Here is a 17,630-nt window from a genome sequence, read left to right as displayed (position 1 = left end):
CAACTAGTGCTAGGTGAATTCTCTCAATACTTCTTCCTACTTTGTATATTTCAATAGAGGGACATGGTGATGTACACAAGGGGTTATATTAGTATCAGTGTTCTTTTTGATATATTTAATGAGCTGGATTGGGTATACAAAGATGAGTCCAAAGCTTGCAGATGCTTATGCAAGTCAGAAGTGTAGGGGGCAATTCTCCCAAAAGTGCTGAGAAAACTGGTTGAGATCATAACTGTTCAGTGCAACTTCAGACCCAAATCCCCCACTCTGCAAAGCAGAGGTCACAATCTTGAATATTGTTAAAACTCAGGGCCTATTCATACCCGAGTCTGACAGCTCTGGAACTCTGTGCGTACCAGTGGCCCCGATCTGTCAATCTCCCTGTTTGCTGGTCAGCCTGATCACAGGCCAACAAACAACCATCCCAAGACCCCTATATAAATTTGAATTTGGACAATTCAGTGGCCATGGACCTGCAGAACAAATTTTGCCCACAAAGTTGGCAATTTTGTTCATCCCAGGACACTCCACAGTGCTGCTCCTCCTGATGCCACCATGGCCCAATTGCAGCCCCCACAACAATTCCCAGGCTAGCCCCAACCACCCACCCCATCGCCACAATCTCCAGGTTCCTCCTCTAGCAGTGGCTCTTGCCACCCCCTCCACCCCCCCCCCCGCTTCCCCAGAGTCAAAGTACCACACCACCCCCAGGACCCCAGCCTGAACCGATTCCAGCCCAGACTGATCCCTATGCTGAATGGCAGCAGGACCCTCCACCCTCACCAAGCAACCCTAGGCCCCACCACTCTGGCACTGCCTGATGCTGGCACTGCCAGGGTGCCTATACCCAGGGCACCATCCCCCCACCCGATCCCTGGGGGAGGGCCCCAATTGCCCCTCCTTTCACTCCAGTAGGGCCTCCAGCTAGTTCCCCGAATATGGGGAACTACTCTAAACCCACTGGAGTGAAATGTTCCTGATGGGGTGGGAGATGCTATCAGGCATGGCAAATTCCGTGCCAAGCCTGATAGTTACATTTAAAATAAAGTAATTTACCTCTCTTCCCACTGGTTGCAGCATGGTTCCAACTGTGCCTACTGTCTGGCTCTGGGAGGCCTGTATGCAGCAGGAATGCATGCACAAATCCCATGAAATGGCCGACACGCATCTCCTGAACCAACTTACCAGAAAATTTGCGAGTCGCGATGGGAGAATCACCCCTGCAGTAAACAATGAAAACATAGTTGAGGAGGATCCAAGACTGGTGAAATGGCAGACTCATAGTCAATGCAATACAGAATCATAAAATTCCACAGAGCAGAAAGAGTTCATTCGGCTTGTCAGGCCTGCACCAGCTCTCCAACAATTTAGTATCGGCAATCCACCTAACCTGCACATCTTTGGAAGGAAACTGCAGCACCTGAAGGAAACCCGCACAGACACAGGGTGAACACGCAAACTCCATAAGTCTCCCAAGGCTGGAATCGAACCCTGATTCCTGACACTGAGGCAGCAGTGCTAACCACTGTGCCACAATGCAGAGAAGTACAAAATGATGCATTGCAGTAAGAAGTGAAAAAGGCAACAGAAACCAAATGGCAGACTACGTAAATGTTAAAACTGCTTATGCAACAGTTTAAATATTTCCCAAACAAACAATCTCTCAATAGCTTCATTTGTTTTCACTCTATACTATTTAATCTATTGCCTTGTTTAGGGCTTGATATATATTCATAACATGGAAAGTATATGATGGCAAAAGCTTGCAGTAAATTATACAATCACGACTAATTAGTCAATCTTCTGTTTGATGGATATTGGAAGCTTGTGAAAATGTAAATAGAATTTCCGTAAGAATTTCCTGATAGCATTTGGCTATTACAGGAATATTTTAGTTTTAGTTTTAAATTCACAAACGGTAGAAATCTAAGGCAGAACTCTTTATAACTTTTCTTTACTCCATCAACACGGCCCATCTGAAGCCTGTTCAGTCATTTCCATTTTTTCAAAGTGTAGACAGTTCTATAAACAGCAAAAATGTGAAGGCTGGGAAAACCTAAAGGAACCGCTCTGTACTCACTACATTTTGAAGTGGATTCTTTCCAATTAGACACACAAATATATCTAAACAAACATATCTAAATGCAGCAATGGTTTGACTTTACATATGTTTTATGTATCATAAGAGTGTTGTAATAGAAGGGATTATTTTGGACATGGTTAAAACGCTGCCATGATGTGGAGATGCCAGCGTTGGACTGGGGTAAAAACAGAAAGAAGTCTCACAACACCAACTTCCACCTGACAAAGGAAGAGCATGTTCCAAAAGCTTGTGGCATTTGCTACAAATAAACCTGTTGGACTTTAAGCTGGTGTTGTGAGACTTCTTTGTTTAAAACAGTGCCACCAGATATCGCATCCAAGAGACCTGAATTATGAGACAATTCCAAGTATCTGTTAGACTTGCAGCATTCATTGTCTATCCTGAAAGCCCGATCAGTCGAGGGAAAATAAGAATTTGAAATTCCAATTTTTTTTCCAAAAAAGTTTATTTTTGAATATTTATTTGTTTATCTGAACAGTAACATTCCTTAAGCACATTTATAAATTAAATATAAGGCACACATTGTTATAGAACGTCCCCTTGAAAAATACGGACACCAACAGAAACAGCTTTATTTGTGCTTAATAGGAAGATTGGCAAGAGTTTAAAAAAATACATTTTCGATGTTTTAATGTTAAAATCACATTGCCAATAACTATGAGTGATTTGTTTTTACATACACATATACACACACATACACAAAATACAGAATGATGCATGACTAATGGAATACTACATAGTAGCTCATGGACAAAGCTCAATTTCTCTATACAAGTGCAAAGTAAAATATTGCTACTGCAATACATTTATCCATATGGTGTTAAGTGCTTTCCCCTTTGTGACCTCAGTGGATGTGTTTTCTTTACTTGGACTTAAGTGACGATGTTTATCCAAGGTTTCAGTTCTCCAGTTGAAGTAGGTACTAAGAATCGCAGTCCTTTTTTGTGTACATACTGTTTGTTAGGTACCTTCCTGGAGGCTGCATTTTGTGTAACATTTTTAGGTTCCAAATAAATTTACATTTTTGTGGTTGCCGACTGTTGCATCATCAGCTGTTTCTAAATCTTGTGAATGATTGCAAAGTTCTCCAAATTGGGCGTTGCCATTTACATCATTCAGTTTATTGTGTAAACAGTTAGAAAAATCTGTACATCTCTTTCCTGGACAATCTATCTTGGCATTGCTTCCTGCAATTGACACTTCTTTCTCAGTTTCAAGGTCAACTTCAGAATTAAGAAGTGATGGTGCACTCTGATCCTTTGTTTCAGTTTGTTTCAATTTTCTTCTGTCAAAAGTCTTGATTGCCAACTATCAATCAAACAAAACAAAAAAAATTACATAAATTAGACTAACTTAAAACAAATAAAGGGCAGTGTTAATAAACTTACAGAACAGGCATTAAATTAGCAAAGAAGATTCAATACAGATGAAGTGCGAGATGATACATTCTTTTACAAAGGATAAGGAGACCATATATTTCTTGGGCAATAAATGTCTAAAGGAGGTAAGACCAGTGTTTCCCAAACTGGGTTCCATGGAATCTGAGGGTTGCATGGAACTCATCAGGGATCCCAGGGTAGGTTCGGTGATTTTAAATGAGATAAGCTCTCCTTACAGTGTAAAAAGTGTGGAATGAGAAGTACTCGCCCTAAAGCAGCTGAGTTTAAATGTTCCATTGAAAAGAACGGACCAGGGAGAAGGTGACTGCGTCTTGTAAACAAATGGGATATGCATGGGGTTGGGGAAGTGCAGGTTCAGACATCAAAGTGAGAGGATGGTTTGAACATCAAGTGGGCATTGATCGGGGCGGGAGCATCTGGTCTTTAAAATGGTTATAATGCTTTAAAATAGTTAAAATGGTTATACCCTTTCAGAGTAAAATGTATAAAACTGGTAGAACCATCTGAAGTTAGTGATTTAGGTTGCATTGTTAGATGGTTCCCAGCACAGCGCAATTGCCCAGGGGAAGTTAGCACTTCTGGACAACTGCCAAGTAAACCAAGGAATCCAAGAGGGTTTTCCCAGCGCATCTTTGAAGTGCCTCCCCAAATTCAATGCTAGGAAGTTATGGACCAAAATAATGTTTCTTAGGGGTTCCACTGGTACTCTTGGGAGGTCAAAATGTTCAGTGATTGGAAAAGTTTGGAAAGCCCTGATCTTCCAATGAAACCTCTGACATGGTCTTTGTTGCCAAATAAATTCCCCAAAAACATTCAAGAACACCACCAAGAACTCTTCATTGCAGTCATCATCCTGACCAAAGCATTTGGTTCAGTAAATTGCAAGATTCTATGGATTATGTTGCAAAGATTGGGTGTCCAAGAAACTATCACAATCTTGCAACTGCTGTATGACACAATTACAACTGTCTTGATATCTGAAACAGATGCCTTCAAAATCCAGACCAACATGATTGGGCTATTGTGATTGCCCCATACTATTTACAATCAAGTTGATAGCTGCTAGAGACTTCCTGAAAGGCCTGAAGTCACACTATTTTCTGGAGGGGATTTCTTCAACCATGGGTTGTAGGCAATTCAGGAGAATATCTGCTATAATTTTTTTCTGCTATGGCAAAAGGGAAATATTTCAGTCGTTTCCATAGCATAGGGAAGCCTATGCTACCCTATGGGTTTCCATAGGGAGGCTTATCTCCCTTTCTAGTTGTTCCCTACAATTGTTCCCACTGGGAGGATCTTTGAGTCCCACCAAAGGCGTGGATTTCCACCTCTGCAAAACACATCACAGTGAAAAAAATCTCAGCCTCAGAATGGAAAACAGAGAAGTCATGTTCAACGTGTCTAAAACCTTGGTTAGAACATAATAGGAGCATTATTAACTTTCTACGTTGTAAATAGTATAGCAAAACACTGGAGATGGTGGATTAAAGATTTAATAGCCTGATATCAGAACTTAAATGTTAAGCCTATAAGGAAGGATTGAATAGGCGGAGTCGAATTTCTTTGGAAAAAAGACTATGGGCAGAATTTTATGAGATTTCTTTTCTAAGTGCCAGACGGGTATGAAACTGGGAGATTTTCGGATGGCTTTTCAGGCTCAATCTCGTGCACTCTGTCTGCAAAATGTTGAACTTGTCTATTTCTGTGGGCGGGACTTTCTGCACCCGACAGCCTGTAGAGGGAGGTAGTGCACACGTGTAGACCCCTGATGCTGCACATGTGCATTAACAGCAGATGTCTGACAAACAGAGAGAGCTGTCAGGCCCCTGCTATTGCAGACAACCTTGAGCAGCCTCCACCCCACACCCTCCCCTGCAAACCTGGCAATCACGGGGGCCTGCGGCCTGAGATGCAGTCCCTGCAGCCCAAACCGATCGCAACCCACCACACCGCCCCCCCCCCCCCCCCCCCCACCACCACCACCAAAACAATCGAAGTCTCCCTCCCTCTCCCACCGTTCACGTGCAGAGTGGCAGTGGACCCCCTGCCCTTCTCACTCACAGGCCCCACCCCCTGGCACTGCCCCTATTGGTCCTGCCTCCATTGACCCCATCCCCAGGTACTGTCCAGTGGGCATTTCCCAGGTGCCAGTGTGATGCTGCCAGTCCTGGCACTGCACACAGGGCACCACCTACCTTTCCCTCGGCCTCCCTGGGGAGGGCCTCAGTGGCATCCGGCTTCACCAGTGAGGCCAACATGACTGTTCCCTGTTTATGGGGAGTGGGTGTTTTTCTCCATAAAGACAAGCAAGTCTGGACGATTGAGCACCAGGCTCACTAAACACATTAAAATGTACATGCAAATAAAATTCAATAAAGTAACCAGCTGCTCGCCCATTTCCAGCAAGGGGCTGACTGAGCCGGAAATCTGGCCGCTGTAAAATCCCACCAGTTGTGAAAACAGCACCATTCACGCTAGCTGCTTTACGCCCAATTTTACAGCATTTTCCCGCAGTAAAATACCACCCTTAGCGGTAATTGTATAGAGTTCCTCAAAGATTATGAAAGAGTCTGATAAGATAGATATAAAGGAGCTTACATTTCAAACTGTACATGGGGCCATAAATATAAGATAGTCACTAACAAATTCAGTAGGGGATTCAGAAGAAACCTCTTTACCCAGAGGGCGATGGAATGTGGAACACTCGGCAAAATAAAGAGAATAGGAGAATATGGATGATAAACGCAAACATATGTCGGATGGGTGGATGGTCCATTTCTGTGTTATAAACAGTTTTTTTTAACAAATTCATTAACAAGATAAATGTACACATTGTGGAAGTTCATTAATTTGCATCAAATAGCTTCATGATTTTATTATAATTATACAACAAGATTAATCTAATTAGGTTCATACCTGATGGATTAAGAGTTCATCAAATTTAGGGATACTTCTATCTCTTGTTATAGTCTTCCTTAAATTCTTGGATCTACAGACAAAGTTTTAACCAAAATAACTTTAATAGCCTTAAAGAAACATTCACATTCGGACAAGACATAGATCTTGTTTAAAAAAAAGCAAGTCCCTCCATCCAATTTGATCTCATTCCGACAGAAACACTAATCTTACTGTCATCCTCTTGCTTCATAAGTGAGTAAGGGAACACAACTTTTTAACTAATGTCCGTCTTTCTTTTTTCTCCATTTTGGATTTTGCACAATAATTTTCTCCAGGTCAATGAGATCAAACCATTCATGTAACCAACGACCAAAATATGCACTCACCTGTCAATACCTAGCTAATCTGCTGTAAATCTAGGGATTGAATCTCCACTGTATTTCAGATCGCTGGTTAATATTGTGTGCAGCTGGATTCAACTTCCATGAGAAGCAAGTCACCAGGCCACTTAAAGCACTGAATCAGAGCGCATATTTGTAACAGATCTATTTAATTAGAACAAGGTATAACTGAAATATTTTTCAAAGTATGAATCCAACAAAGGGAATGATGTAGTTCTGTTTCGCTCTCCTTCAGTGTTTTAAGTGGCCTGGTCATTTGCTTCTCAAGAAAGTTGAATGCAGAATACAGATATTACATCAAAACAATTTGACCTTTTATTTGAATTATTTCATTTTTAGCTCCATATGCTTTGTGGTATAAAGAACCAATAGCAAGAAAATGTGACAGAACTGCTTCATTTACGTCATTACATGATCTAAGCCAAGGGAACATACCATAGAAATGTTACCATGACAAAGCCAACCTACATCAGCTGATGGAATGTGATTTGCAACAACACATGGCTTTTCCATGACTCCACTTACAAGTTTCAGCAGTGACCTCAATAATATGACAGAACTGTGAAGCAGGCTTCACTGTTTAGTTGTGAAGTTGGAGATAGCAATACTCCCCATGCATACATACTCAATACCTCACCAGTTTCTAACTGCTGGTACAATCTTTCAATGGTCAAAAATAATATAAACACATTAAAATATAAATAATGATGCAATATATCAAAGTTAGTTTAATTTCAAAATGTTACGTTTTGTGTGCGCCTTTGGGACTTGGGTGTTATTTTGCTCCAATGAGTATTCTTACTATTATAAAATGATTAACTTTGAAATTGTATGCATCATGTTTTATACTCAACATTTGGGGCCATACACCTGCACAAAAAGCCACCAAGTTCATGTCAATGCTGTGATGTAAAATCAGGACTGATGTACTTAAGAATTACATTTGAAACTCCAGTGAGTGATCTAAGAGATGAAGTACGATGTTGCATAGCAATACCATAGAATCTCTACAGTGCAGGAGGCCATTTGGGCCATCGAGTCTGCACTGACTCTTCGAAAGAGCATCTTATCCGAGACACACTTTCCCCCTTCCCCAAATTTGGCATGGCTGATCTACCTAACCTACGTACTTTTGGACACTAAGGAGCAATTAAGCATAGTCAATCCACCGAACCTGCACATCTTTGGACTGTGGGAGGAAACCCACAGACATGGAGAGAACATGCAAACTCCTAACTCCACACAGTCACCTAAGGCCAGATTCGAACCACAGTTTCTGGTGCAGTGAGGCAGCAGAGCTAACCACCATGTCACCAATACAAAGAGAAAGTTCAAGACATGTTTAAGGTGATGCCTATTTTTGTGCTAATTGGCTGGTTCAGAAATTGATCAAATTTAGGCTCCCTATCATTTGTCAGAAATAAGAACAATTAGCATCAAATTTAACAGTGTGCCCAAGTTATGAAGAATCACATACATTTTAAAGATTCCCAAATGTAACGTAATTTATAAATAATGACAATGTTAACTGCCAAGTAACTTACAAAATGTAAATTATAATCTAAAATAGGCAATGTGATGTTCTGATTAGTGAACCAAATAACCAGGATTTATCTAAAAATATTGATAACTGTTTGGGTTAGATCATGTTCAGGAAGGAGCAATCATCCTTTTACATCCACTGTCCGAATATTCCCATCCTAGATACTTTGACACATTTGTAAGATAAAGCTTATCGTGGAGTGTACTTCTCTTGAAGAAAAATCCAAAAAACATTCTCTGCAAAAGATGACACATCAAAAGTAACATAACTGAATTAAACCTGGCACTGATAGTAGTCAGCAGGAGTTAATATGCACTCACTGTGTACATTTCCTCCACATCATAGAGTTACTTACTTGTTAAATTTATGAATAGACTGCACCAGCTGGATCCTCGAACTGTTAGGTTCGTCAATTGCTTCTAGCTTCTTAACAAACTCATCAGCTGAAAAGTAGAAGAAATAGTTTGTATTAAAAGGGAAACAAGTTAATATAAAAACTTTCCTTATTAATTTTCTTCCCTTTCCAGAAGGCATTTGTTCCTTTATTGGAGTACATTCATTCTCTGGCTGTTCAGCCTCGAGATACCACAGCCAAGCCCAATTCTGTTCTCACCTGAACTTTCAGCTGTGGGAACTTTGGTCAGCTTTTCCCATTCCTGCTAACAATTATAGCATCCATACCAGAACCTGAGCAAAATCAGCAAACCAGCAAAGGGTTTGAGAAAACCCCAAAAATTAAGTTGCAGTCCAAAACAATTTTACTTAATCATTAACTTTGAAAACTTCTTACAGTTCTTTTTGATGTCAGTAGGTATTCGTTTCCGAACAGCATTTCTTCGGAATATACCATCCTCTTCAGTTCCTTGAGCAGATACTGTTTCTAGGATTTTCAGAATCTCTACATTCTGGGCAGGTTAAAAACAGAAAACCAAATTTTATGCATCTTCTTTGCTTACATGTGTACTATTCAATCAATCTTCATTGAATCTGGATTTGTCTCCTATAACAATATTCTTTATATAGTTTTAAGAGTACTGTAAAATTGATATGGACAAAGACAAAACACAAGAACATTGAAACAAGGAGGAGATTATTCAGCCCCTCAGCCTTTCAACTGGATCATTACTCCATTTGCCCAACTTTTCTCTTTGTCTCTTGAAATGTTTGCCTAACAATAATTTGTTTCTCAAGTCTAGAAATTTTCAATTGGCTCTGCATCCATAGCCTTTGTGTACGAGGATTTTCCAGATTTGCCCTACCCTTTTTGTGAAAGTGCTTTCTGATTTCATGCTTTAGAAAGCCTGCTTCTAATTTTAAGTTTGGGCCTTTTTGTTCTGGATGTTTCCACCAATGGAAGTAGCTTATCTGAATCTATCACATTATTTTATAATTTTAAAGACCTTGATTATATCGCTCCTCAATCTTTAAAACACAAGGGAAGGCAAGCTTCAGCAACCCTTCATAATTTCACCCTCATTAACAACAACTTGCATTTATATATTGTCTTTAACATAGTAAAACATTCCAGTATGCTTCACAGGACCATCTTTAAACAGTTTAAGGACAACGTTCAATTAACCCTTCTCATTATTTTTTGTACTAGGCTTTAGATCCTAGGGGAGCATCAATCTCACATCTGAGAGGACATTCTCTTTAACCATCAACACCCCCACCCTGCATTCTTATCTCCTACCTCCCAATTAGTAACCAATGTCTTATGGTACTTGTAAAATTCTAATGCCATTTCTAGCAGGAATAGGAGAGATAATATTCGTCTGTCTTTCTTGCCTGCAAAATACTTCACCCTTCACTACACTGAACTCCATCAGCCATGAATGGAAATCTTTGATTACTAAACAACAAACAAACTGAAATTCTCTTAATGGAATCTGGTGAAGTGTAGAATGACAGTTCTGCTCTATACTCAAATTCTGGAAACTGGAATGTAGATCTGATAGACTGAATGATTAAATTAATTAACAGTTGCAAAAACACATTGCCAGCAACTTAGACAATATGAACACCAAAAACTATTTACTATTGAATCAAAACATTTATAGAAACATAAAAGTTAAAGTCTTAGGTTAGCAGTCAATTGGCAATAAATAATTCAATACTAGCCTGCAACAAGATGATATGCAGTGTTTCTGATACAGCCTCTGAAATATTTTTTAATCTATCAAACACCATGGAATGAAAGGAAATTAGTCAATTTACCAACTGCTGATAGCATAGCATAAGACCACTGCGTAACAGAAAAACAACCCTGCAGTGCAATATTCATATTTAATGATTCAACAACTGAAGTACAAGTTCCAAATTAAAATTTGGTCAAACCTGATGTGCAGTAAAGAATGTGTAGATGTAATCTCAAACATGGAATAAATAGTAAGTTACTTCTACAAATGAAATTTGCTGCAAAGAAAAACTATCGTTTAATAAACTAAGGATCACTTGTCAATTCTCATTAAATTATTCCATTTATACAGTGAATAGCTTATATAATTTTCATGGTAAATAAGTATCCCAGTGAAGGTTATCTGGCTTTTTTTCTGCCCAGCTTCAGTGAATGCTGAATCCCTGAACAGTGCTATTTACCCAAGATTGTAATTTGTTCTTAGAATTGCATTTCAAGCCAGCTTTACTGAAAAGTCAATAAACTATGGTCATACAATTTCTCATGTGTATACACTTTTGCCAGTGAACAAATTTGCATTGGCAACCTTTCAAACTGAAACTAACGTCAAATGACAAGTCCAAGGAGAGACGATTTTTTTTTTACAAAAATACATTTGTATTTTGCTTAGAAAAGAAAGTCCCAAATTGGACCATTGTTCAACACATTCTGTCCTTTGAAGAACATTTTTGCTTTGGAAGGACAAAGTGAAAAAATCTCATGAACAATGAAACCAAATTAATGGACTGGTATAGATTCTGCTAATGTTATATAGGAAAAATACCTTTATTTCCAACTAATAATCCAAAATATTACCCCATCAGTAGGTAACTGGTTTTCACCTGATCCCTTTTCATTAACTGATGTTGGTCCAATCTTTTCATTTACATTTATTGTGAATGATAGTTTATGGAGATTGACAGCACCTACATCAATTTGGGAAGGAGAATTGCTTGGAACAGAGAGGTTTCTCCGCAGTACAGACTGGGTAGATGGAAGATGCAAAATTGAAATAAACCTGTGGCACTAATAGTGGCAGGGGCAATCACAGCACAAGCTTAAACCAGCAGTTTCAATTACTAATGTGGATATTACAATTTAAAAGCATGATTAAAAGTGTGACAACAGGCAAGATTTCATAGGCAGAAACAAAATGCAGGTGCAAAATTTTTAAAATTATAATAACTGGGCGATAAGAAAATTAAGGTTCCAAATTAACTAGTCCTTTTCCACATTTTCTGAAACTCATTATCTATATTCATATCCAAACATGGACTAACCACTATTTGTTGAAAATGGAAAAGGGTACTTTTTGTTTTGCTGCACTTGAAACATCTGAATGTATAGAAAATGGTCTCTCTGAATAGCTTTATTATTACATATACATGAGGTTCAGAACCAGGCCATTTGAGCCTGCTCCATTATTCAACAAGGATCATGACTGATCTGATTATGGCCCTAACACAATATTCCACCTACCCCAATAACCTTTGACTCCCTTGTTATTCAATAATCTCCCTTTTTAATCAAAAGTCTATCTACCTCTGCCTTAAAATGTTCAATGACCCCACCTCTACCACTCTCTATAAATCATAAATCATTTCTCATAAGCAGATTCAATAGAAACTTCCAAAGGGAATGGTTGTACACATGAAAAAGAAACATTGGAAAGAACAGGAGAGAGGGACAAATTGGATAGTTACTAAGAGCCAGCACAGGCAAGATGGTTTGAAGGGCCTCCTTCCGCATGATTCCATGATTCATTAGAAGTTAAATGTCAGTTTCAAGTTTGTACCTTTCCACAGACTTCCTCAGCACAATCTACTGGCGTGCACTGTTGTTTATTTCGCAAATTGATTGATGCTCCATTGCGCAAAAGTAGATTCACAAGAGCTTCACGTTTTCCCTTTACAGCCTCATGCAGAGCAGTATTTCCTTGGTTGTTGGCAAGATTAACGGAGGCACCGTGCTGAGATTTTCCAAAGTAAACAGACATTAGAAACATTCACCAACTCTCAGGACAATATATGCATGCATACATAAACAGCAAAGACAGAAAACACAGCCAAGGACTTAAATTTTTTTTCCAATAGTGGCTTTACTACTAGCAAGAATGTTTATTGCTGGACTGTAAACAACTATTTTGAAAATAATGACATTCATGACATTGTGTGTCAAATAAATATATTTCTCTGACCTTCACACAACAGCAAGTTATAACTGGATGGGAAAAGTGATGAAAAATTGCTGAGAACATATGTTTTTGAGATTCAAAAGGTGAAAACAGGAAGGGGGTTGTGCAAAGATGGGGTAAAAAAGGTGCATGCACTCATAACAAGTCAGAGTTCTTAAGAAGAACCAGCTTGTATTTATGTACCTTTCACATTCTGAAAATATCCCAAAAGCTTCACAGCCAATAATGCTTTAGGTGTAGTCAATGTAGGGAAACATGACAGCCAATTTGAAACTGACAATGCATTTGTGTGGTGCTGCTTGAAAGAGAACTGTCAGCCCTGAAACCAGAAGGATTGTCCTATTCTCCGTTAAGAGTACTATGGGTTACATCCACGTCAAGTGATAAATGAGGCCAAGGTTGAACGGGTCACCTGAAAGATAGTGCAGCATTCCATCAGTACTGCACGGAAAGCGTCAGTCTAGATGGTGCGCTGAAGTCTATTAAGTGGGTACTTGGACCTATCCCCATTCTGACCCGAAGTGAATGCCATCAATTGAGTCATGCTGTACAAATAAACTGATACTTTTCACATTAAAATAAAAACTAATTTAATAGCATTAGAAAAACAACCTCAAAACTTAGAGGTGGGTAAAGGGATGTTCTTACCTCTAGCAACAACTCTGCAATTTCCAGATGTCCTTGGAGACAGGCGTGTAACAATGATGTATTACCATACAAATCTTTCTTATTCAATTTTGCATTATAATTCAGCAAGTATTTAACTATCTGTTTAAGAAAGCACAATATTTATCATTTTAATTACTTAAATACAATTCAATATTTTAACGTAAAGGACATTCCAAGGATATATCTCTTAAAAAGCAAAGGACAGAATAAGTCCATGGTGGACATGGGGGATGGGGGGGTGTGGTTTCCTGCTGGGGAAAACGAAACAGGGAACTTTGCCATATCTTTCAGCCCTGACCTCACTAATTACACATCTAGGGTTTTGCAACTTCTCCCGTGGCAAAATGCCATATTTAACAAGTACCCAACATCACTGACCCACCTTTTAAGAAAGAAGGTGGACCTCCTGAAGAAAGAAGATGGGTCTCCAGGAACGCTGAGGCTGGAAGATGAACCTTCCAGGTGACAGTGAAACTGAAAGATCCACCTGAAAAATGCTTTCCCCACCCACTGCTGTGGTGTTCCAAGGTCCAAGGTTGCTGGTGGCCTCCATCCTGAAATCCAGAGGCAGCAACAGGCATTTTTTTTTGGGTAAGTTACGAATGCTGCTTATCATATTATTCTAGACATATTCTGAACCAGCATGTTTTCCTGTTGGCATTGTGGACAATCTGGCATGGGGTGGGGGAAATTCCAGTCAGGCTTTCTGCATCCCATTAGTGGGATATAAATCAGTTTCACACCAGCCACCAGTGGAATTTTCAATCCACCATGGCGGGCATCAGTGGAAGATCCCAAAGGAATATCATGCTGATATAAAACTGATTCTTGGCCTTCTAGTTGAATTCTCTCCCCCTCCTCCTGCAATGAAACCTACCAGCGGGGTATGGAAGAATTAATGATCTTTAACAAAATAGAGAAGCAAAAATAGCTAGGGGTGCAAGGACTTTGATCTTTATGCGGTTGGTGTGAAGCTAGAATAGGCCATAAAATACAAATGGTGTATTGAATTTCATATATAGATCCCGGAATACAAGAGGGAAAAAAAGGTGATTCTAAATTTGTACTAAGTATTGATTACAGGACAGATTTAACATCACATGTAGTTTCGGGGATCCCATTATAGAAGGGATATTAGAATAATGGTAAGGATACAGCAAATTCACTGGAATGATAATGGGCAAGAGAGATTATTACTTTGAAGCAGGTTCCAAAGTTGATGCTTTTTCCACAGGAACAGAGAAGGTCAAGATGGAATGTAATAGGAGTTTGGAAAATGAATGGTTTGGAGAGAATATGTAGTGAAAATTGCTTTCACAGGTTTACAGATTGGTAACAAGCAAGTATAGTCTCCCAGACAACTATTTATTGATTACAGCTCAGCCTTCAACACCATTATCCCAACAAGACTCATCTCCAAACTCCTCCCTCTGTGACTGGATCCAAGACTTCCTAGCTCACAGACCACAATCTGTAAGGATAGGCAATGGCACCTCCTCCACGATTACCCTCAACACCAGTGCCCCACAAGGATGTGTCCTCAGCCCCTTACTACATTCCTTATATACTTATGACCGTGTAGCCGAATTCCGCTCCAACTTCATTTTCAAGTCTGCTGATGACATCACCGTAGTGCGTCGAATCTCAAACATTGACAAGACAGAATACATGAGATACAGAATCTAGTGAAATAGTGTGACAACAACAAACTCTCCCTCAACATCAGTAAAACAAAAGAGATGGTCATTGACTTCAAGAAACAGTGGGGGACGTGCCCTTACCTACATCAACAACGATGAAGTGGAATTGGTCGAGAGCTTCAAGCTTCTATATGTCCAGATCACAAACAACCTGTCTTGGTACCTCCACGCTGATGCTATAGTTAAGAAAGCCCACCGGGTCTGTTTTCTCAGGAGGCTAAAGAAATTCAGCATGCCCGCTACAACTCTTACCAATTTTTTACAGATGCACAATGGAAAGCACCCTTTCCAGATGTATCATAACTTGGTATGGCTCCTGCACTGTCCAAAACGGCAAGAAGCTACAAAGGGTTGAGAATGTAGCCCAGTCCATCACACAAACCAGCCTCTCATCCATTGACTCCATCTACACTTCCCATTGCCTCAGAAAAGCGGCCAGCATAATCAAGGACCCTACGCACCCCTGACACTTTCTCTTCCACCTTCTTCCATCGGGAAAAAGATACAAAAGTCTGAGATCACTTACTGACCGACTCGAGAACAGCTTCTTCCCTGCTGCCTTTCGAATGGACCTACTTTCTATTAAATTGATTTTTCTCTACACTCTAGCTATGACTGTAACATTATATTGTACACCCTTTTCTTTTTTCCCTATGTAATCTATGAACGGTATGATTTGTCTGTTTAGTGCGCAAGAAACAACAGTTTTCACTGTATCCCGATAAATGTGACAATAAATAAATCAAATCAAATATTAGAAGTAGAGGAATGAAAACAGACAGCAGAAGAATTCCTTTCATATAAAAACATTTTGGAATCTTGAATGATTCACCTACTGAGACTATTATTTCAAAATAAATTTGATAGGAATTTAAAAACTAACAGAAGGGTAAGGGAAATATGATTAGAGTACATAACTCAAGAGGAGGAGCTAGCATTGGCACAGCTAAAGGGCCTTCTGCTGCACACCGAATTCTAGAATTTCAGGTCATGTTCACTGGACAACAAAATATAGTAAAATAATCCCATTATTTAAACATATTTTCTTTCAATTTTAAAGCTTTTAGTTCTAATCACTGACTGATTAAACAGTGGAAATAGTTAAACAGAAAAGAAATTTGCTGAAACATGGAATTCAGTCTTAGCATTTTGTTATGTTTATTGATCAGCAAATTACTACTGAAGCCTGGATTGCAACAGGAAAGGGAGAAATGCAACACTTACACATTGTTTTTAAGTATGCAGCCATTAATTTCTAACAAAGTACTGGCCTTTTCAAAACCAAACAGTGACTCTTATAAAGTGCCTGGTGAATATATGCTGAACACTTACAAACTGCCAGAATATTTTCCATTAAAGGTTATTGTCAATAATAATTAAAAGGGTTTCTTGGGCTGGTGAGTAGATTGTTATATTTGTCTACCTTGCATATAGCATTGAATAGAGATTATATCTACTAAAGTAAATCTTTGGAAAGGACCAAGAACATTACATCTTATGTTAGATATATCTGATGAACTAAATTTAGATTTTTAATTATTTTGCAAGAGTCACATGTACAAATATCAGGGTCAAGGCAGATCATAATTATACAGATTTGTTAAAGAAAGAAATGCAGTACATTATTAATGAGCTCAGCACTTAGTTTGCAATCAATCAAAAAGCACCTTTCATGACCTCAGCACAGAGCCAGGACAAGTGCTTGACAATTAAATACTTTTGATCTGTAGTCACTGCTGTAATGTCAAAATCATGACAAATAATGTGCACACTGTAACGTTTCAGATATAGAAATGAAATAAAGAACCAGATCATCTGTTTTGTGTGTTAATTAAGGGGTAAATATAGGCCAGGATATTGAAGAATTCCCCTACTACTCTTCAAAAAGTATCTTGCTATCATTCAAGTTCCCCCAAGAGGTAGCTTTTTTTTTACATCTCATCTGAAAGCCTCCACCTCTAGATTAAGTCTGGAGTGGGGCTTTCTAACTCAGCTACTACTTACCAAGGACTGACACCAGGTTGACTACTTGCCTTTGGCATAGTAGCACAGCGATTAGCACTGCAGCCTCACAGCGTCAGAGACCCAGGTTCAATTCCTGGCTTGAGTGACTGTCTGTTTGGAGTTTGCACATTCTCCCTGTGGCTGCGTGGGTTTCTTCTGGGTGCTCCAGTTGCCTCCCACAGTCCAAAGTTGTGTGGGTTAGGTTGACTGGCTGTGCTAAATTGTCTGTTAATGTTAGGGGGGGGATTAGCAGGTTAAATATATGGGGTTACAGAGATGGGGCCTGGGTGGGATTGTTGTCAGTGCCAGGTTTGATGGGCCGAATTGCCTCCTTCTGCACTGTAGGGATTCTATGATTCTAAATTTCCTGCCCAGCTATGTGACTGTGCCAGAACTCAAGATTTCCCATGCAGGCCATGCACAAGTTGGCTCCTTTAAATTTTTTTGTGTGGCCATACATTCACGATAACCTGAAGAGGCTGTGTATTTAAATACACCCACACACTGCAAACAAAAAAAAAAGAGGGCACATAGCCTGGCC

At 39.4% G+C, this 17,630-nt stretch overlaps 1 protein-coding gene across 2 annotated transcripts in view; it reads right to left on the bottom strand.

Moving 5' to 3' along the window:
- Positions 1-2,574: 2,574 nt before the first annotated feature.
- ankrd27 (ankyrin repeat domain 27 (VPS9 domain)) overlaps positions 2,575-17,630 on the bottom strand; it is a 101,603-nt gene continuing 86,547 nt past the window's right edge. The window contains exons 24-30 of one of the 2 annotated variants that reach the window (XM_080186915.1): positions 13,365-13,484; positions 12,313-12,491; positions 11,339-11,414; positions 9,137-9,251; positions 8,702-8,789; positions 6,421-6,493; positions 2,575-3,412 (exon numbers count right to left, since the gene is read on the bottom strand). In XM_080186915.1, the coding sequence (XP_080043041.1) occupies positions 3,104-3,412; positions 6,421-6,493; positions 8,702-8,789; positions 9,137-9,251; positions 11,339-11,414; positions 12,313-12,491; positions 13,365-13,484 (960 nt within the window). In that variant the 3' untranslated portion in view covers positions 2,575-3,103. The remainder of the gene's footprint in view (positions 3,413-6,420; positions 6,494-8,701; positions 8,790-9,136; positions 9,252-11,338; positions 11,415-12,312; positions 12,492-13,364; positions 13,485-17,630) is intronic. The other variant, XM_080186914.1, reaches the window with a different exon arrangement.

The sequence above is a fragment of the Carcharhinus amblyrhynchos genome, chromosome 4 (assembly GCF_965287045.1).
Source record: "Carcharhinus amblyrhynchos chromosome 4, sCarAmb.v2.hapA, whole genome shotgun sequence".
NCBI classification, from domain to species: domain Eukaryota; kingdom Metazoa; phylum Chordata; class Chondrichthyes; order Carcharhiniformes; family Carcharhinidae; genus Carcharhinus; species Carcharhinus amblyrhynchos.
This window is presented reverse-complemented; position numbering and strand designations above follow the sequence as displayed.